The sequence below is a fragment of the Anopheles marshallii genome, chromosome 3, assembly GCF_943734725.1.
Source record: "Anopheles marshallii chromosome 3, idAnoMarsDA_429_01, whole genome shotgun sequence".
Classification (NCBI taxonomy): Eukaryota; Metazoa; Arthropoda; class Insecta; order Diptera; family Culicidae; genus Anopheles; species Anopheles marshallii.
In genome coordinates this window covers 37,251,303-37,270,743 of record NC_071327.1, presented here as the reverse complement: position 1 = coordinate 37,270,743, position 19,441 = coordinate 37,251,303, and the positions used below count along the sequence as shown (strand labels likewise).

Sequence of the window (19,441 nt, the reverse complement as noted above, 5' to 3'; positions counted from 1 at the left end):
CAATATTGGAACGCAACCAATATCTTCAACCGAAGTTACACCCGGGGCTATACACTCGTTTTTCGACGACGTTTCGCCACGGCTATAAGGTGGTAGCAGAGGCGATTGGTTGGTGGACGCGGCACCCAATTCACACGCATCAGAATGTCGTTCGTCAGTGGTACCACGGATACCGAGGCGGCACAAAAGTTTCTCGAAGTGCTGCAGAACGATTTTCGTAATCTATCGCTCGAGACGAAGAAAAAGTTTCCACAGATCAAAGAGGTAGGTACGCGTAGGCTTTTTTGTTGTTGTGTGTCTATAAGAAGATATGGCTTTCAAGTATGCATATTACACATTACCTCCCCTCACGTAAACGCTGGCCAACAAATAAACCACGACAATAAAAGAAGACGTGCCACAAAAAGCAATATCCTTTCCATCAAGGCAATCTCATCGGTGGCGGAAATGTGAGAAATGGTATAGGCATGTTTTATAGTCAGTCGAATGTCTACACACACCATTTATCAGCTTCCTCCATGCGCCGCCTGGCGATTGCGTCCGAAATCGACGGTTATTTTTTCCCTAGCTATTATTAATCATCGAAACTCGACACTTGAGTAAACTGATAAAATGATAGCGCGCGTACCGCCGGCCTCGGTTTGTGTGGGTTGCTGGTGGCTTTTTCTTTTCTTTGCCGTCAATTTATCCGGATCAACGATTATGAGTGTGGAGGCATGTTTAACAATGTTAACAATTGTTTTTACTGTATGGAGCTAAAATTATGTAATATCTTGAATCTGTTCTAAAACTAAAGGACTTGCGGCTTGTCTAGATCTTATCTTTATGATGTAGTAACCGGAAACTCCGCCCTTACTACCGGTCCAGATTTGATTGAGATTTGATGCGCGAGCGATGAGATAATACAACAACATTGCATGCTAAGTGATTACATACCTTTAGGCGTTTTTACTTCTCAGACCCCAAGAGAATTTAGTAGAATTATGCCACATTTGGTTCTATAACAAATCGTGTTTATCATTTTATTTTTTAATCCTTGCATAGAGGGTAGATTTATCGTTTGATAGAAAACCCAAAACGTTGATACTTAATTACAATGGCAAAGCACGGCTCTTTGGAGTGTGGTATGCTATTAGATTGAAAACATATTATTCGAACTTAAGTAATTTCTAGAAAAGTACAATTAACCCCGGAGATAGGCGGTACTTTTTACACGCAAATAGGGCCAGGCCGTATTGCTTATAACTAAAGGTAACTTAATCTAAGATACAAGTCACATTCGCTTGAAGACATTTCCTTCTCCAAACATTGAAAGGTCACCTTAATCCTGGTGTACTCTGCCAGGAGATCGGCGGTTATGAAGCACAAAAGTCAAGCGTAACAGTGAAAATAGTAAACGCAGTAAACTTGTTCTATTCTTTTAATGTTTTCCGTCAAAATTTCCGCTTTATAACTTTCAATTATCACGCTGCGCCCAGCAGCAGAACTATAGCAGTTCGCTTGGGGACTGTCTCTTTATGCCACTGTCCTAACGCCATTTGATGCACTGACATCTACAATCATTTGTGCAAATTTACTTTCACCTCGATGGGCGATATCGCTGTGTCTTTTTCTAACTCTTTTTCTCTTTATTGCCATGGCAACGAAGATACTAACGATGATGATGACGTCCACAGTTCATTTATTGATGATGGCGATTGCCATCGATAGGAGCGATCTGTTGGTGTTACTTGAAGCTCTTATTTTTCTTCAACAAAGTTGCTGTGGTGATTGTTCACGGATTATTTCACTACCAATGGTTTTAACTAAACGTTCACCATGCTCCCTAACGAATGCTGGACCATTTGTGGCAAAATGGAAACCTTCAACGAATTATTTAACAACACACTGCAGAACAATACAAAGCCAGCCGGGTGCGGTAAAAGCGAAGGGATATGTACAGGATTACAAATGAAGTGACCGCGGAGTTTATCCGTTTTTTCCGTTACAGTTCATCCATGGTAAATGGCGTGTGCTGGCTAATTAAAATGATTACTTCTGTTAAAATATTTACCATTGCGCCCATTTTGTGGTGGTGGTGGTGTTTTCCTCTCTGCAATGTCCCTTTTCCTGCGAGGGTGTGTATTCTGCTGGTCAGCAATATCTCGCTTTCTATTCCGGATGTATGCTGGCCAAGCCCATAAAACGGAGCCGAGAAAGAGATGAAACGCGCAACAAGGGATTTCAAAATAATAGGTACATTGTTGAGCATTATAAATTAGATTTACCCCAAAAACGAGCATCCTTTTCCAGCTTTTCCCTTTGCACCTGACTGTCACCTTCCCAGCGAGCATACTGCCGACCGAAGACTTCCTTTTTTAACAGTTTAGCAAATTAGTCCACCTTCGAACGGGCGTAGTTGTCGGTTGCTATTTACTGCAGATAATGGGAAATGCGCAGTCGTTTCCTCCATTGAACTGGTTACTGTTACAGAACGACCCAAAACCGGTACTTACCGGGCGAGGTATTGTAGCGAACGGATTAAATCCTAGTCGGCCTGAAGTCCAAAGTCCTTCAAGTAGTGCCCACTACTACTGCACAAGGTAATCTAATTCAATATTTATTCGACATAGCAGCAGTTCAGCATCATGGAATGTTTTCTAGCCGGCCTAATGCCGTGGGTAGTCCTCTGAGTTTCCAGAGGCATCACAAATTGGTTGTTGAAAAATGCTCCCAACAGTAAAAGGATTTCAGGGACGTGAATGATGAATCAAAAATTTTAAATTGGTAGGCGTGCTTTCCATCTCCAAAAACGATGGCGCACTTCTTAAGGCCACTCTAAACTCTGCCTCTCAAAAGTGGGCCTCTCTTTCAATGTTGGAACTCGGGAAACGAGCTTCTCGTTAGTGTAAAATTCCAGCACGACTCAATGTAGAACTCTTCAACGACACATAAAATCAGCAATTAATTGATCGGAATGGTCCAGAAGTAGCTTGCGGAGTGCTCTGTATGTAAACTTTGAAAGAGGTTGAACATTTCTGGCTAATAATATGGAACTCTGCTCAAAAGCGACGAGCCACCGTTGGCTACCGACCAGCATTTGATACAATTTGATTACAATTAATTATTCAAACATTGTTGAAAATTGTGCCATGCACCCGAAAACTGGTCGTCGCCGTGCAGAAAACTTTCCCATTTTGCCTTGCCTTGTTATCAATGAAATTTGCTTAAATGGTGGCGTGTTGCAGTTTGAATGAAAAGAGACACGCTTTAACTATTGCTATTACAAAAATAAAAAAAGAAGACGAAAACAACATACCAAAAATTCTCCTCTAAGTGGCGTTACTGAATAGAGCCATTGAAAGTTTAAACTCCCATTCCGAGATGCACAAGAAAGCTTTCCCATTAGCTTTGGATGCACATTTGTAGTGTGGTCGAGTAAAGTTGGTTTGTTCGGGTTTTCTTTTTATTGTGGGAAACTTCCGTGTCAAGGAGGAAACCTTCCGCCATTCTAAACTGTACAGTGAGATTCAAAATGAAAGAATCACCTCAAATAAATCCTAATTTATTTATTTAAATAGTTTTATTGTTGGGGCGGCCCAGTGGAGTATTGGTAGTGACGCCGGTTTTCACACGATAGGACCGGTCCAAAATCCAATCAGGAGCAAACCTCCGTACGCAGTACTGATTCTGCAGCTACGTGATAAAACAAGTCTAGTAAGCCAGAAATGGCAGACATGACCTACTAGCTCTTTACATCAAGAAGAATATAAAAAATTAATTCCATTTTAGTCCTTCCTTAGTCCCTTATCCTTAAGCATTATAAACCAGTATTGCTGATTATTTTTATTAAAGAAATACGTGTTGTATGTAATATGTTAAATCCAACACACTTTCATATAAACAAAAGATAGGGCTAGAATCTGTTGAAAAATGACACATTTGTTTCTGGCCGAGGACACCCGGGATTAGGTGATCTTTCACTGTTTGGAGAAGGAAATGTTTTCAAACGAATGTGAATTATTTTTTATTAGATTAAGCTACCTTTAGTTATAAGCAATACGGCTTGGCCGTTCTTGTTGAATAAAAAAAAAACAGATTGGTTTGAAGAAAATATCTGATTAGTAAAACTAAACTAGGATTAGGCTGAAAATACATGCATTGGTTAATACAAGTTACATTGGTTTTAAGTTGCATTTAAAAATGTTTTTTTTTTCCCATGCTATAAAATGTGTTTTTGTTTCAAATTTGAAGATTAGTAACAGTTTGTAATTTTTTTTTTAATTTTTCCTTCAATTTTCATGCCATTTGAGAGTAACATTTTGTTTTGAACTTCTTAAACTTTCAATAGAAATTTATAATTATCCTCAATTTTAACCTGTAAATCGAAGCTTATGTAAGCCTAATAATTATTTTATTATTGTTAATCATTTAGTTTTATATCTTAGTTTTACATTTTTAATCATAAATAACGACTAGGCCATATGGCTTTAATCTGTTTAACTATTCGCAGTAGTTTAGAGACATTTCCTTCTCCGAACAGTGAAAGGGCATTTGGTCTTGGGTGGGTTTAATTTTATAATTAACATTCATTAAATAATGATTAAATAATTAAAAATATTTAAACAGTACACGAATAAAAACATCCAGTTTAGATATTACGCTCTGCTTAGCCATTAGGTCAGAATTACCTGTGATACAGTTTTATCCTACGTATGATTTTTTTGTCGTTCTTACGCTAATCCGACTTGAGATGTTTAGCTTTTATGTAAGTATTGTATTTTTCAAGGAAAAACCTTATGTCCAATATTGATTTGTTTTAACGATATCGATAAGAAATTTTACTAATTTGTACAAAACATGGCGTCTAAAAACAAATTGTTCGCTCTCCTTTTAAAATTATTCATCACAATCTTTAATTTTAAGTAATACATTTCGCATACAATTGTTAGTCACTGTACATTCGAGGAGCACATTGGATGGCGAAACTTCACGTATAGTCGTTTATTTCGTTGGGCATTACACAACACCGAGCCCGTCCCACGGAAATAAGTATCCTTTAATTCTTGAAAGCTTTAACGAAACATAAAACCATTCTACTGAATCGTCTGCTCAACGTGTATTGAGCTGCACGGGTGACAGAAAATGTTTATAAACCGCAGTATAAATAGATTTTATGCGTCTCGCCAGCATCGGACATCGATGGGAAACCACAAACGTCAAGCCAAACGAACCGTCTTGGCTTTTATTTAATCAGATCTGATGCTTCACTGCCAGTATTATTATTTCGTTTGCGGCAAATCTTTCTCGCCCATCTCTTGCCCTATACTTTGCGGTAGTCTTTTATCCAAAGGGCAGCAAAAGCCGAAAATCCTTCCCATGTTCCTTTGCCCGATAGACCTGCTTTTTATTTTGAGAGGAAACAATGCACAGTCTCTAGGAAGAAAGCTGTCCTGTGTGCTTTGACATCCGGCTTACTGGATGTGGTGTGGACTGCTTGAAGATCATGTTTTGGGGATGGTTCAGAGGTGACCATTCTTTCGGTGAAAAGGACATACTTTTATATATATATATATCATACAGACGCTTCATCTATCCCCTCTTGAGTGAGAAGAAACTGTTGCCACAGACCATTTCGTCTGCTCCACAGCTGCTCAGGATTTGTCACGAAATGTTTGCCACTAAACCGGCATCGCCTTTCTAACTTCGCCAACATCCAGATTGAAATGGTATAGCACTGTGGGTGGAGAAAAATGGCAAACACTTTCTCAGTCGGCCTAGCAACAATCTTCCATGGTTTTATTTCGTCCTGTTTGTCAGTCGTTTGTTGGTTAGAAGTGTTGATTTTGAGGTTTTATTCTTACTCCACCCGGTCTTGAGGTTCATTTTATCCGAAAAGGATTTTGTGGCTGAGCTGATTTACATGGTTTAGCTTTTTATGATTAGCCTGGCAGAATACCATTTGCGAAGGTTATGCATGATATATGAAATGCATGTGTAAGCTGCCCGACCCATATCTATTAATCTGTTAATTAAAGTTTTTTTTTCCCTTCCGCATAATACTCTCTTATTAGACGTTGTTAAATCATGCAAATGTTAATTAAAATTTGCGTATGAAGTACGGAGCATACAGGCGAAGAAATGGCTCATTAGCACGTTCTTGTCCATTAAATATTTCATTCATTACAAAAATGTGTCCCCGTGTGCTGGAAACTGGTCATGTCAAATACAACAAACATTGTCGCTCGCTAGTAGTAAATTAAAAAGAATGCGATTTGAATCGTTTTCGGGAGTGTCAAACATAATCCGGAAGGGTTCAATGAAACGAGGTCTATACAGAAACTGGGAGTCATCAGTTGTACTGGAAGAAGTTGTGGACATTAAAGCCCAACTATGGATACCTGAATGGGGTAGCTGCTTTTGAATAGGTACCGTCAGATGAATTAGTTTAACAAGAAGTATTTATTTATTTATTTATGTCCAGCTAGCGCTCTATAAAAGCTTATGTTGTTCAGTTGTGTTTATTGTAGAAAGGGAGTATTTAGGAAGAGTTTTTTTTTTTAATTAAGAATAACGTACACAATATTGAATATCAAATAAATCATTTTCTTTTCTTGTACTTACCTCACCATAACCGCTAAACTGCTCACAGTCGAGAGACGTCGTCTGTCGATTCATTATTACGGCCTTTCTGGCGGACGCATCCATGATCAATCTCTCCAGCTCAATTTGGGTCTACCTCGCCTCCTCTGTCCTTGTGGACGACCTAAAAAGACTTTACAGACTGGGTCGTCCGGTGTCATTCTCATGACGTTACCAGCCTACTGGAGCCTCATAGAGCTCGTCATTGTAGCGGTTCCTTCATTGTCCTTCCGCACATATGAGGCCAAAGATCCTTCTGAGCATCTTCCTCTCGAACTACTAAGAGGTTTCGTCAGTTTTGAATAAAATCCATGTCTTAGAGGCGTATGTGAGTACTGGAACTATATAGGCTCTATATAGTCCCTGCTTCGTTCGTCGCGACAGATGTTTTGAGTAGGGAAGTTTCCTTAGACTGTAGAATGACTTGCCAGCACACTGGCGCGTATCTCAATATCAATGTTGACTGATTTTTAGTCCAAAATAGGTGAAATTTTAGACGTCTTTGAAAGTCAGCTCACCTATTTGTATGTCACCCCTGCGTAAGTTAGGTTTTGTTAGCAGAGCCGCTGGTAGTGCCATCGAGCCTCATTAATCTTCAACTAGAGATCTTCCGCCGCCTTCTCAATCCTTTGGTGAGCATCCGCTTCGTAGGAGAGCCGTAAACCAATGATGTTCCCATTCCAAATCCTAATTAAAATTACACGGAATTTTAACGATAGAATTTCATATTTGGTGTTTTGTTTTCATAGAAAGTTGGGTTTAAATCGGCTTTAAACTTTAATTAACCTTCATTGTACGATTATTATTAATCGTTAACCACCAGGATCATGGAGCTAATAATTCACTCTCCGCGTTTACATATTTAATCCTGTTTTTCACCTGTCGTCTTTTCTATCATACTCTCCCACAGAAAATAATACCGATTGAATTACTTCCGAGTTCCCGTGCCCGATAGTTGGATCGTGTTGATTTGTTAATTGTCCCCAATTGCCCAAAAACCGCACATATGCGGTCAACGTTACATCCACCGATAATTCCCACCTATCGCCAATCTACATTTTGTACCAACCGAGGGCTTTTATCCGGTTTCTGTTGATTCGTCTTCAATAGATGGCGTATTTTCCAAATGTTCCGATACTTCATTGCGACCGTGATGGGATTTTACATCCGCTGTAATATCGGTGTATGCGCCCAGTCGAGAAATTTCCCTACTGGAGGAAAATCTATTCATTAGTTTTCCATTGAATCGACCGGCTGAATCCACATAACAGTACAGTCAGTTGAGATGTAGTGCTTCGAGCAGCATCTACCCATCCATTTTACAGCCACTACTTTGGCTTTGTACTGCTTATTTAGTAATAGCATGCGGTCCCGCAGAGGTGTGAGCGTTTAATTAGATAGCACCCATGTTTGAGCTAATTCCTGGTGTTACCCATCACTAACCACCCCCTGTTGATTCCCATCGGTGGGAATACACTGGCCCAACGTACGGATGTTCGTTATAAGCTGCTTTAGCAAACCGCACAAAATGTGTGTGCTGTTACCGGTAGCAGAGCCGTTATCCTTTAGGATGTACCACAGCGTAGGGGTGGGTTGGAACGTGCCTTGCTGGTGTATCGTGGATCATGATGGCCCTTTATTATTACGAAACGATTATGATATCAGACCACACAACACACAGCATCGACACATTTTTCCACGTAAGAAACCCTTTTGCCGAAAGGATTAAAGTGTTTTTATTTTCAAATTTATTTCCAAAACAATAGCCTATACCTAATAGCAATTACCTTAGAAATTAAACAAAGTTTTGTCTAAATAATCACAGGCAGAAACAGGCCGAAAATACGTTTGTGTAGCGAACTTTAAAATAAAAGTTCAAATCTTTGGTCAATTATTTTGAATACTATATTCGTAAGTGTTATAGGAAATATTAACTTCCAGCATAAGTAAATCGCAAACCTCAAGGATGTAATGTGTGTTTTTTGAACGTAGATGTAGAATGTTTCATTATGTTTTATTACATTCTAACGCAATGGATTGATACATTTGTTCTTTATGGGCATTCTTGTATTGTGCGCGCGTTACATTAAAGAGTGGTAAAGCTTGTGGTCTTCCATCGGACAGAATTTCTCATGGGGTATTTTTAATTACAGCAAGTTCCCGCAACATGGCTGGTAGCTTAGTATGGTACAGCTAGCGTTCCGGGTGGAAATTTGTGCTTTTAACGACGTAGATTACAGCAGGTAATGCAACGAGATGTTGAAATGGTGTACGGACATTGTTCGCGATGCTATGCTACCAGCGAGCCATTATGCCTGTGTTGCCATCAACCTGGAAGCAATAAATTAGGGTGCACGTCAAACGCGACTCGTACGATTGTTGCAGCACCGTTGCTTCGACATTAAGTCCTGATACACCACATTGTTTATCACCGATTCACAGGTGCACGATAATGGTTTGAGGGAAAAATCATAATCATCACGCATATCGTTTCCGCCCTTTGCCGGTTGAGCATGTGGTGTGTGTGTGTGGATTCTGACAATAAAGGTCCTTATGTTCCGAGACAATCGATTACATGCGCCGTAGCTACATACGCGTTCAGCGTGCTACATGGTAGAATACGACCGAAAGAGTTCTTCCGCCCTGTTTATATGGGCGTGTGTGTTTGAATGGTCTTGCAGCAAGAAATAAAATTTGCGATGCTTTGTTTTGATAATTTCGACCGGAAAACGTGTGGCATTTGTATACGTCTTTCGGATGGATGCTCCGGAGCGGTGGGACGTGGGACGTGGTGAGCCTTTGTGGTGTGATGGTGACGGGTGAAGCAATTAAGTGCTGCCATCTGCACCACCCGTCATTCGGAGGGAAACGATCCGGAAAAGGAGTCTAATGAGTTGTGCTTAAGATTACTGATATGAAATTGGCGACAGCACGATGCCTGCCTTCTCTTGAGTCACGCCAACCCAACCGAGATGCTGATACGTGATCATGCATTAAGCGGAAGGTGAATTAATCACATAGAGCTGGCCCCGGGGCTGGATTTCTTTCGCTCCAAATAATCCTTCCAACCCTAAGGATTGATGTAAATCCCCACCAGGGGATAACCGTTTCCTTGGGGTAAGAAAATCGTAAAAAACTTATCCGTAAGGGATAAAGTTGATGTGGGCTTTATATGGGAACCAGGAAAGGTTTTACCATTCTTCGTGATGCTTTGTTAATAATTTGTTCTCATTTCAAAAGTTTCGCAGGGTAAACGTGATCTTTCAGCAAATGTGATACGGAAAGCTAGTCTGTTAAAGTTTCTCATAGTATGTACAGCAAATTGGATTGTTAGAACCACCCACAAATATCTCTGCAGTTGGACGCATAAGCCTGAAGGTAGTAAATAAATGATTTATTAGTCAATTGTATCCTGCAGTTTGCAGTAAATGTCTCCACGATACTTTCCGTATCATTTGAAACAAACCAACTGTGAAGGGAAGGGAGGGCATACATTTCAATAAAAGTAGTTCTCTCGGGTCTTCCCCAACAAGGAAATGAAAGGATCTGTTTTAGTGTCGCCTACACCTGGAATTCTTTTGTCATCCTAGGCACATCGTCAGTGAGTAATTGCCATACCACCCTTCCGGATTGAGCAAACAACAGCAGAATCGATTGCATCATTTCGAATTTGTCACTCGTTTTGCATAATGTTTCCTACATCCTCACAGTGGAACTACTATTTTTGGTTTCTGTTTTGGGCGTTAGAAATTGCCATAAAAATATCATTTGTCATCTGCATCTGTTCTGGTCTGGAACTGGACTGGCATACTTCCGTGTAATTTTGCAATACTAAATGACTTTGACAATGGATGAGTTTTATAGTTTAGTTTATATATGTTTTATTGCCGGGTACAACAATCTCAAGAGGTCTATGCCTGCCATTTCTGGTTTTCGTTGACTTTATTTACCCCTTGGCTGGATAGACAGTCCTGCGTACGGGAGATTGGTCCGGATAGGATATTGGTCCGGTCCTGTCGTGTAAAGAGCGGCGCCGCAACCAATACACCACCAGGGGAACTATACGTACAACAATATATACAACTTTAATTCGTGATCTCGGTGCTCTTTTAGACTTCAGAATATTTCTTCAAACCGTGAACGTGTTATGTTACGTGTCACAAAAGACTCTAAAGATCTGTCAAGTATTAAAGCTCTGTATTGCACAATCGCCAGTCCTAGTATAGAATATGCAAAAATCTTGTAGATTGCTTCACAGGAATACAAAATTGATAGGACAGGATCGAATTAACGCAACGTAAGCTTACATAAGCTTCTTTGTGGCTCAATTGACGCTCCGTCTATTCTAGGAAACTTAAGGATTGTATGGCCTCCAGCTCATTTTAATGCAAAGTTTAGATGTAGATGCTAATCCTCGGATCAAAATAATTAATGTTTGCATTCCATTAGGGAACAATATCGCACTCGTTTTAAGTTTAGACAACCGACCTTAGTTTCGTTTGGTGATTTTAAAATGAAACGTTATTTATTGCCTTGTAAAGACAGTACAACCGTATTACTTCTCTGTGTATTGTTAATTCTGATTTTTTTTAAAGGAATTTGTTTAATACGCTAATGATAGCTAAATAACGTTGACAAAAAAAAATATTGAAGGTAATAAGTTAGTATTTGTTAAGGTTTTTTTATCGGCCTTGGTGATCAACTGTGTGTCCATGCTGGCTTGGAAGCTATTGAATTTGTTTCTCTGTTTATAATTTAAAAATATGTAAACCGCTTCTAAGTGCCATTTGGGAGGATTGGCTATCTTTCCTGGGACGTTATCTTGAATCACTCGAAAAGTTTTTTTTTACCAGATCCTGCAGTCGTTTCTTCTGGGAGATTGTTTTCTGACCAGGTTTCAACAAACCCTTTCACATAGTAAAATTCATCTTAAAATGGTACTTCTTCAATGTTTGGTAGATAGCTTCAATCTACAAGGGGAAACTTGAAGATCACTTTCCCTTCGATTTTCATCGACCGCTCCTGCCATACTTTACGATGACGTCTGAGGGCCAGCTCTGGACTTCTGTTTGCCACTCTGGTCTTGATCAAGATGGAATAGAATATTTGAGATAATATATCATCTATATTTGAGTGACTTGAAGTACCTCGCTATGTAAACTATCTTTTTTTAATGCATTCGTTAGTATATCATTTGTATTTATCTTAAATCTTTTATTCAACTTTCATATAAGAAGCCTATCGTAGTAACGCTTTATAACACACTGAACAGACCTAACAAAAAATTGGTCAAAACTCGTCTATATCGATTCTGGTCCAGCAATCACCACGCAATCGGCTAAAAGCAAAGACTTTCATGACCGAAAAAGGTTCTACAGTCAGTTAAATGACTTCATCTTGAAAGTGGAAAAATAATTTGTATATTATGTTAAGTGAAATAATGAAATAGTAATAAGTAGGTGATTAATTGAACATTATCCAACGTACATGAATTTAATAACAAACAAACAAAAATATTACGAAGGATCTACGTGTAAACAGATATAACAATTCAAAAAGGAAATAATTCTAAACCCATATCACCTGTTCGCTTATTCCGTTTAGCTCCCTACAAACCACTATTGTAACTGAACTATGCTTTGCACTATTGTTCTACTACATCATGTTCTGCTCAACCATTGTATTCTACAGCCATTCTACACATTGCTCGACTAACGGTCGAGCAGTTGAATGCGTTTTAATTGACTACCTTTGTTACGTATGAAACACTGAAAAACAACAATAAAGATACAGTTGTTATAACTGTACCTTCACAAAATTCCAACCATCGTGCATCGTGCGGAACAGGATGGAAAGATTTTTGCACCCTCCAAGCAGAGAACCGAGGCACTGAGTCGAAATCTCTGTAAATGCAGCGAACCAGCGCATAGAGACGCATCAGCAGCGAAACACAATCCCATCTCCTCATCGTTTGTCATCGGATTGTACTTTTGTTTCTGTTAACGGTAGGGTTTCTATGCCGGTGCCGGTGTTGCTAAACTGTCTATAGTGCGGCGAAGAAAAAAAAAACATCCCCACCGATGCCACATTATGGTACCGATCTGTGTGCAGCTTAGTTATCCAACAATTCAGTCTGCTCGGTACTTTACCTTTACCCATATTCCGTTTTGTGCTGTGACAGACTCTCATCCGTTCATCGTGCGGTTTTACGCAGACAGGAAATTCATGTTCTATGCTAATTAAGCGGCCTGGTGGTGCTAGTGCTAATCTTTTGCTATTGTTGCAACCACCATCCGACACTGATGGTGTGTGATTTTTGTCACTTGTTTTCCGGATTTTTCTTGACGGGGTTTCACCCCATTTCTTTAGGTTTGCACCGTCAATGTGACGAAATTTTGTTTGACTCTGTTTAGTCTCTTTTTCTGATTTTCCCTTTTCTCTATCCATTTCTTTCCATGTTGCCGTGCGACGCTTTTCATACCAGTCCTGCGAGGAAGCGATCCTGAAATTGAAATCGGCAGGTGCAAATCCACAAACACCTGTCTACTATGTGGTCAACCAGATTCTTTACCCACTGGTACAGGGATGCGAGTCGAAGGATTTGAAAATAATCAAATTTTGCCTCGGCATGATGCAGCGGCTCATCACACAACAGGTGGTGGATCAGAAGGGTGCGCGCTACATCACCGACACCCTCTGGATGCTGATGGAGAACGGTACGGAAGAGGTGAAGGTACTGCAGAGTGTCACGCTACTGCTCACCACAAACACGGTCGTGCACGGGGAGACGCTAGCAAAAACGCTGGTTCTATGCTTTCGGCTACACTTCACGAAAGACTCGACCACGATCAATACGGCCGGTGCGACCGTCCGGCAGCTAGTTTCGCTTGTGTTTGAGCGCGTTGTCGCCGAGGAAGCGGAAGCGGACGCTAATCAGGACGAACGGCGTGAGGTGAATCTGGAGGAGTTGAAACTAGCGACGGGGGTCGCACCGAAAGGTTTGCTACCGTGCGCGGCCGATGCATTTTTACTGTTCCAGGATCTGGTACAGCTAGTCAACGCTGACCAACCCTACTGGCTGCTCGGCATGACGGAGATGACCCGCACATTCGGACTGGAATTGCTCGAGTCCGTTCTCACGCAGTATACATCGGTGTTTTACAGGAATCCCGAATTTAGCTTTCTGCTGAAAGAGCGCGTCTGTGCGCTGGTGATAAAACTCTTTTCGCCCAACATAAAATATCGCACCATCGCCCCGCAGGCCGGTGTAGGCGGTGCAGGAGTACAACCGGGCGGTGGTGCACCACACGACAAACCGTACTTCCCCATCAGTATGCGGCTGTTGCGTGTGGTTTCGATACTGATCCAAAAGTATCACAGTCTGCTGGTGACGGAGTGTGAAATCTTCCTATCGCTCATCGTAAAGTTCCTGGACCCGGACAAGCCGGCATGGCAGAGATCACTCGCGCTGGAAGTGCTGCACAAGATGACCATTCAGCCGGAACTGCTCATCTCATTCTGTCGGTGTTACGATCTCAAGGATCACGCGACGAACATCTTCCAGGACATTATCAATTCGCTCGGGACATACGTGCAGAGTTTGTTCATCAATCCGCAACTGCTCAGCGCGTCGCTTGGAACCAGCGGTGTCGGAGGAGGTAGTGGTGGTGGTGGGAGTGGAGGTGGTGGAAGTGGTAGTGGTATCGGAGGAACCTCTGGACAGCAGTCGCAGCTGATGGGCGGTATGCCCGTAGGGCCGGGAATCTCTCCTCAGCCCGGTTTCATTTTTCGCGGTGTGTTCCTCCCGCTCGTGGTCACATTTCCGAGCGGGCAATCAAAGTCTACCTTTCTGGAGATGCTGGACAAGATGGAACCACCGCCCATCCCGGATGGGTATGGGATATCGGTGGCGTACGCCTGCCTGCTCGACATTGTACGCTCGATTTCGCTCTCGATACAGGGTCCATCCCAGCTTGGTGAGGAAACTCCGGCACCCTATCTGCAGCGGGTCAGCGAAGCGGACAAGGCACTGCACATTCAGCTGATACACTCAAGCTGGCTGGGATTACTGACGGCGCTGGGTCCACTGATTGATGCCGCGACGGATGAATCCTCCACAGAGAGCGTGCTGAAGGCAATCCAAAACTTTGCGGCGTTGTGCGGTCTGCTGGAACTGCACACGCCTCGGGATGCCTTCATTACGGCGCTTTGCCGTGCCTCCCTGCCACCGCATTACGCGTTGTCGGTGCTGAACGTGAACTATCAGGGTAACGCGTTCAAATCCCACATGCGCCTGGGAAGCCAGGACATGACGGCGGCGGGCATTGGCTATCACGGAGGTACCTACGCGGACATCGATCAGCAGCAGCAGCAACGGCACCCAGTGGTGGCCGTTGGTACGCCGCTCCCAACGTCCTCACTTCCCGTCGGTGCCCACCAGGGACCGGTGTTGTTGACCGCTAAAAATCTGCAGTGCATGCGCTCGGTACTGCATCTGGCCCACTGTCACGGTAGCATACTGGGCAGCTCGTGGCACATTGTGCTCACCACCTTGCAGCATTTAGCTTGGATCCTGGGGCTGAAGCCCTCGACCGGTGGAAGTCTGCAGGCCGTTCAGAAGCCTCCGACCGATGCGAACTCCATCACCCAAGTCATGACCGACCTGCCGGTTCTGTCGACGATGCTGAGTCAGTTGTTCGAATCCAGTCAGTATTTGGACGACGTGGCACTGCACCATCTCATTGACGCACTGTGCAAGTTGTCGCACGAAGCGATGGAACTGGCGTACAATAACCGCGAGCCGTCACTTTTCGCAGTGGCAAAGCTGCTGGAGACGGGCCTCGTCAATCTGTCCCGTATCGAGGTGCTGTGGCGCCCACTAACAAACCACCTGCTGGAAATCTGTCACCATCCGCACATTCGTATGCGAGAGTGGGGCGTAGAAGCGATTACGTATCTGGTTAAGGCCGCCCTGCAGTACAAATACGAAAGACCCTTGAAGGAGAATCTTAAGCTGCAAACGTTACTGCTGGGACCGCTGTCGGAACTGTCGTCGGTCCCGCACGGTGACGTACGGCAACGTCAGCTGGACTGTGTGTTGCTCGTTCTGAATGGGGCGGGTGAAACATTATCGCATGGTTGGCCGCTAGTGCTCGGTATTATCGGTGCCGTCAGCGATCATCACGGTGAAACGTTGATCCGTATCGCTTTCCAGTGTTTGCAGTTAGTTGTTACAGATTTTCTACCCGTCATGCCGTGGCGTTGTCTCCCGTTGTGCGTCAACACAGCGGCAAAGTTTGGTTCACAAACTCAGGAGCTGAACATTTCACTGACCGCCGTTGGGTTGATGGTAAGAACATGAACCCGCATCATCGCTGCACTTTGGATACATCGCCATTTCCTTTTTTAACCCACTCACCAGTGGAATATTTCAGATTACTTCAATCAAAATCAGGAGAAACTGTCGCAAACCGTTTGCGACGATATGTCGGTGCTACCGGACTTCCCGGGTACGTTAAACATGCCCCACTTCGACCGCTTGTGGATGTGTTTGTACGCCCGGCTGGGTGATCTGTGCGTGGATCCGCGTCCAGCCGTAAGGAAATCGGCGGGCCAAACTCTTTTTTCGACCATTTCGGCACATGGCGCTCTGCTGAATCCACCGACCTGGCAGGCCGTCCTGTGGCAGGTGCTGTTTCCGCTGCTGGATAAGGTGCGGGCTCTGTCCAGCTGTGCCAGCAACGAGAAGGTCGACACCAGTGGAAACATTCTTATTCATCATTCGCGTAACACGGCCCAAAAGCAATGGGCCGAAACTCAGGTCCTCACACTGTCCGGTGTGTCGAGGGTAAGTTGCACACGGTAGAACGAGCTGCAAAAGAATTGGTGTGTATTTTTACGGTTTTTTGTCTTCTCTACAATGCAGGTATTCAACACAAAGCGTGCACTGCTGCAGATGTTGGGTGATTTTCCCCGCGCTTGGGCACTGCTGTTGGAATTTATTGAAAACTCTGCGCTCAGTAAAAGCAACGAAGTGTCACTAGCGGCGCTAAAATCGTTCCAAGAAATCCTCTATAACCGTCCCGCAGTACCTGCTGCAGGTGGAGCGACATCCGGTTCGACGGGTGGTGGTGCCGGAGATGAAGCTGGTGCGGTACGAACGTCATCCGCATCCGCTGAAGCGGACATTTGGAACGTTGCGTGGCGTGTTTGGTTAAATATTGGTGCCGAAAGTACTAAACCTCCATCTCTCGGTGACCTCTCCGAGAAGGGTGCCGGTGTAGGTGGTAATAACGGCAGTGGCACTGAAGATCTATATATCCCAAGCCAAGCCTTCTTGACCGCCCTGGTACACATCTTTCCTGCACTGTTTCAGCACATACGAGCGCGTTTCAATAGTAAAGATCTGACGCAACTCTGTGCAGTGTTGATGAACGCTGTGGCCGTTCCAGTACACAGCGATTCCACGCCTTACATTATGTCCACTATATCGGATTCGTTGTTGACACCCTTGCACGACGGAGTGCTCGACTGCATGGAGTTGCTTCAGAAGGAAGCCATCCACGGTGGTGGCGGTGGGAGCGGAATAAAAAATATGATATCGGCCATTTTTAAGCAATTGTTAAGTTTCAGTAAATTTGCCTGTGCTCCACCGAGCTTTGACCGCGTTGAAACACGGTAAGATAATATGCTGCTGCTTAGTAGGTTAATGTGCCAACAACTAATGTGTGTGTGTATCTTGTCCTTGTGTAGACCTCTAAAAACGTCGAGAAGTGGGAGCGGTGGCACGGGCACAAACACTGGAAACAGTAACACCGGCGGTCTCATTCACCCCGTATCATCCACAACCAATGCGAACGGTGTCGAATGGGTCAGCATGAATTACATTCCGTTCGGTGAGAAAGCACTCACCGTTGCAGTAAAGCTTTACCAACAGACAGCCAACGATGTGGCGGTGATTGAGGGACAAATACTGCACGAAATTATCAAAGCGCTCCATCTGCCACTGTCGCTGAAATATAAGTGCATGTCCTCGAGCACATGGAAGTTGGCTATTTCGAGCCTAATCAGTGTGCTGCATACCGGGTTACCAGTGGCACGGAAACACCCGAAACAGTTCGCCTCTATGTGGAAAGACTTGGCGGATACATTGGATCAGTTTTTGTTTACAAAAAGGTAAGCTGAGTATTGCTTAGCAGCTATACTTAGTAAATAGTATTGATATATTACATAAATAAGTACAAATAAATATAATTTGCAATCGTTGATTACATTGCAGCATTTGCATCGTCGAGGATCGCGGGCTCGATGAACTTATCTTGGATGAAACAATCGATTGTCAGGTGATTGAGCTGATACGCGATGAAATTCTCCCATACAGCCAAGAGATTCCGCAACAGTTCATCTTGGACGCGGTGGTAATCTTGAACAAGGGTTCTATCCATTCGGCAACAACCGGCAGCACACCGTTTGCCGGGTGTGAAACAGAGCTTAAACTACGCGAAGAGTTTGCAAAGACGTGCTTTGAGACGTTGCTTCAGTTTTCGCTGCTGGAAGATCGTGTCGGTACAGTGGCTGCCGGTGCAGTCGACGAAAAGGATACTAATCAGGTGAACAATAACTCCACCATATGCGACGGCCAGGGCAGTAAAACGTCCGAGGGAGGTATCGCGGGACAGTTAGCAATAACGGCATTGCTGCACCGGTTTGAGGAAGTTCTTAGAAAGTTCAACGAAGACGAACGGTTGAGTGGTAAATTTCCCTTACCGAGGTATGGCTACACATGTTAATCCATTATACGACCGTACAATAACTCACTCTTTTACCCGCTGCTTGAAGGTATCGTTTATCGGAAATTTCGTTCGTGTTAAAAGCCGTCGCTACTCTTGTGATATCCATGAAAAAAGCGCCCCCAGCTAAAGGTACGTCTCAGTTTGTAGATGTAATTCATTTCTTCTGTAGTTTAGGTTTACTAACATTTTCATTTTCATTACACACTCCAGTTGGTACAACCGCCTGGGAGCAACTGATAAGTCTATATCCCTATCTGGTCGATTGTACAACTACCAGCTCAGCCGAGGTATCCCGTTCCCTGCGTGAGGCGTTGCTGCAATACTGTGATTTGCTGCGACCACCCTCGTGCGTGTCCACCGGTGCTGCAGATGCAAATGGTCACACTGGATCAGGACATAGCAACGCCCTGACGACGACCAATAACAATGAGATTGTGAACACAAACGGTATCAGCCACTGTTAGCTGATGACCCACACCTCGTCCAGTTTCTTCTTCCTCGTGTGGTACGATTCGGGTTTATTGATGAAGTTGCTGGTCTAGGTCTAGGTTTGCAGTTTTCTTTGCAAAACGGTCAAACACCGACCGATCATGGGAGGACACAACATTAGCAGTGAAAATTAATTACTTTTATCCGACATCTGATCGCCATACACTACGAAGAAATTGTCCAAACAAATGGAAACACATTCGGTTTTTGTCCCCCCGTCGTATGAGGAATGAATTGTAGAGCGTAGTAAACTTTATGCAAAGAAGGAATGTAATATGTTTCAAAGAAGCACAGCGCAGTAGAGGGTGATATCGATGCACTTATTCAACAGATATCTGTTTACGTTAGTATTAGCATTATTCGTTCATGCCGCTGCTATTCAAAACAATGCGATTACATTTGTTTGAAATTCAATGGCACTAACGACAAGAGATAATTGCACGGAACTTTTTTTAAGTCAAGTTCCAGCGACCCAGTTCATCATACTTTAGTTACTACTGTAGCAACCAACCAATAAGGCCCGATTTTGAACAAGACCG

The 19,441-nt window shown here is 43.2% G+C and overlaps 1 protein-coding gene across 1 annotated transcript; it reads left to right on the top strand.

Moving 5' to 3' along the window:
* The first annotated feature begins 144 nt into the window (after positions 1 to 144).
* Positions 145 to 18,877, top strand: LOC128712188 (protein MON2 homolog). Its single transcript, XM_053807083.1, has 8 exons — positions 145 to 264; positions 13,106 to 15,970; positions 16,043 to 16,468; positions 16,547 to 17,298; positions 17,374 to 17,796; positions 17,900 to 18,391; positions 18,460 to 18,542; positions 18,624 to 18,877. Exons 1-8 carry the CDS (start codon positions 145 to 147, stop codon positions 18,875 to 18,877), a joined length of 5,415 nt encoding a protein of 1,804 aa, XP_053663058.1.
* Positions 18,878 to 19,441: the final 564 nt, after the last annotated feature.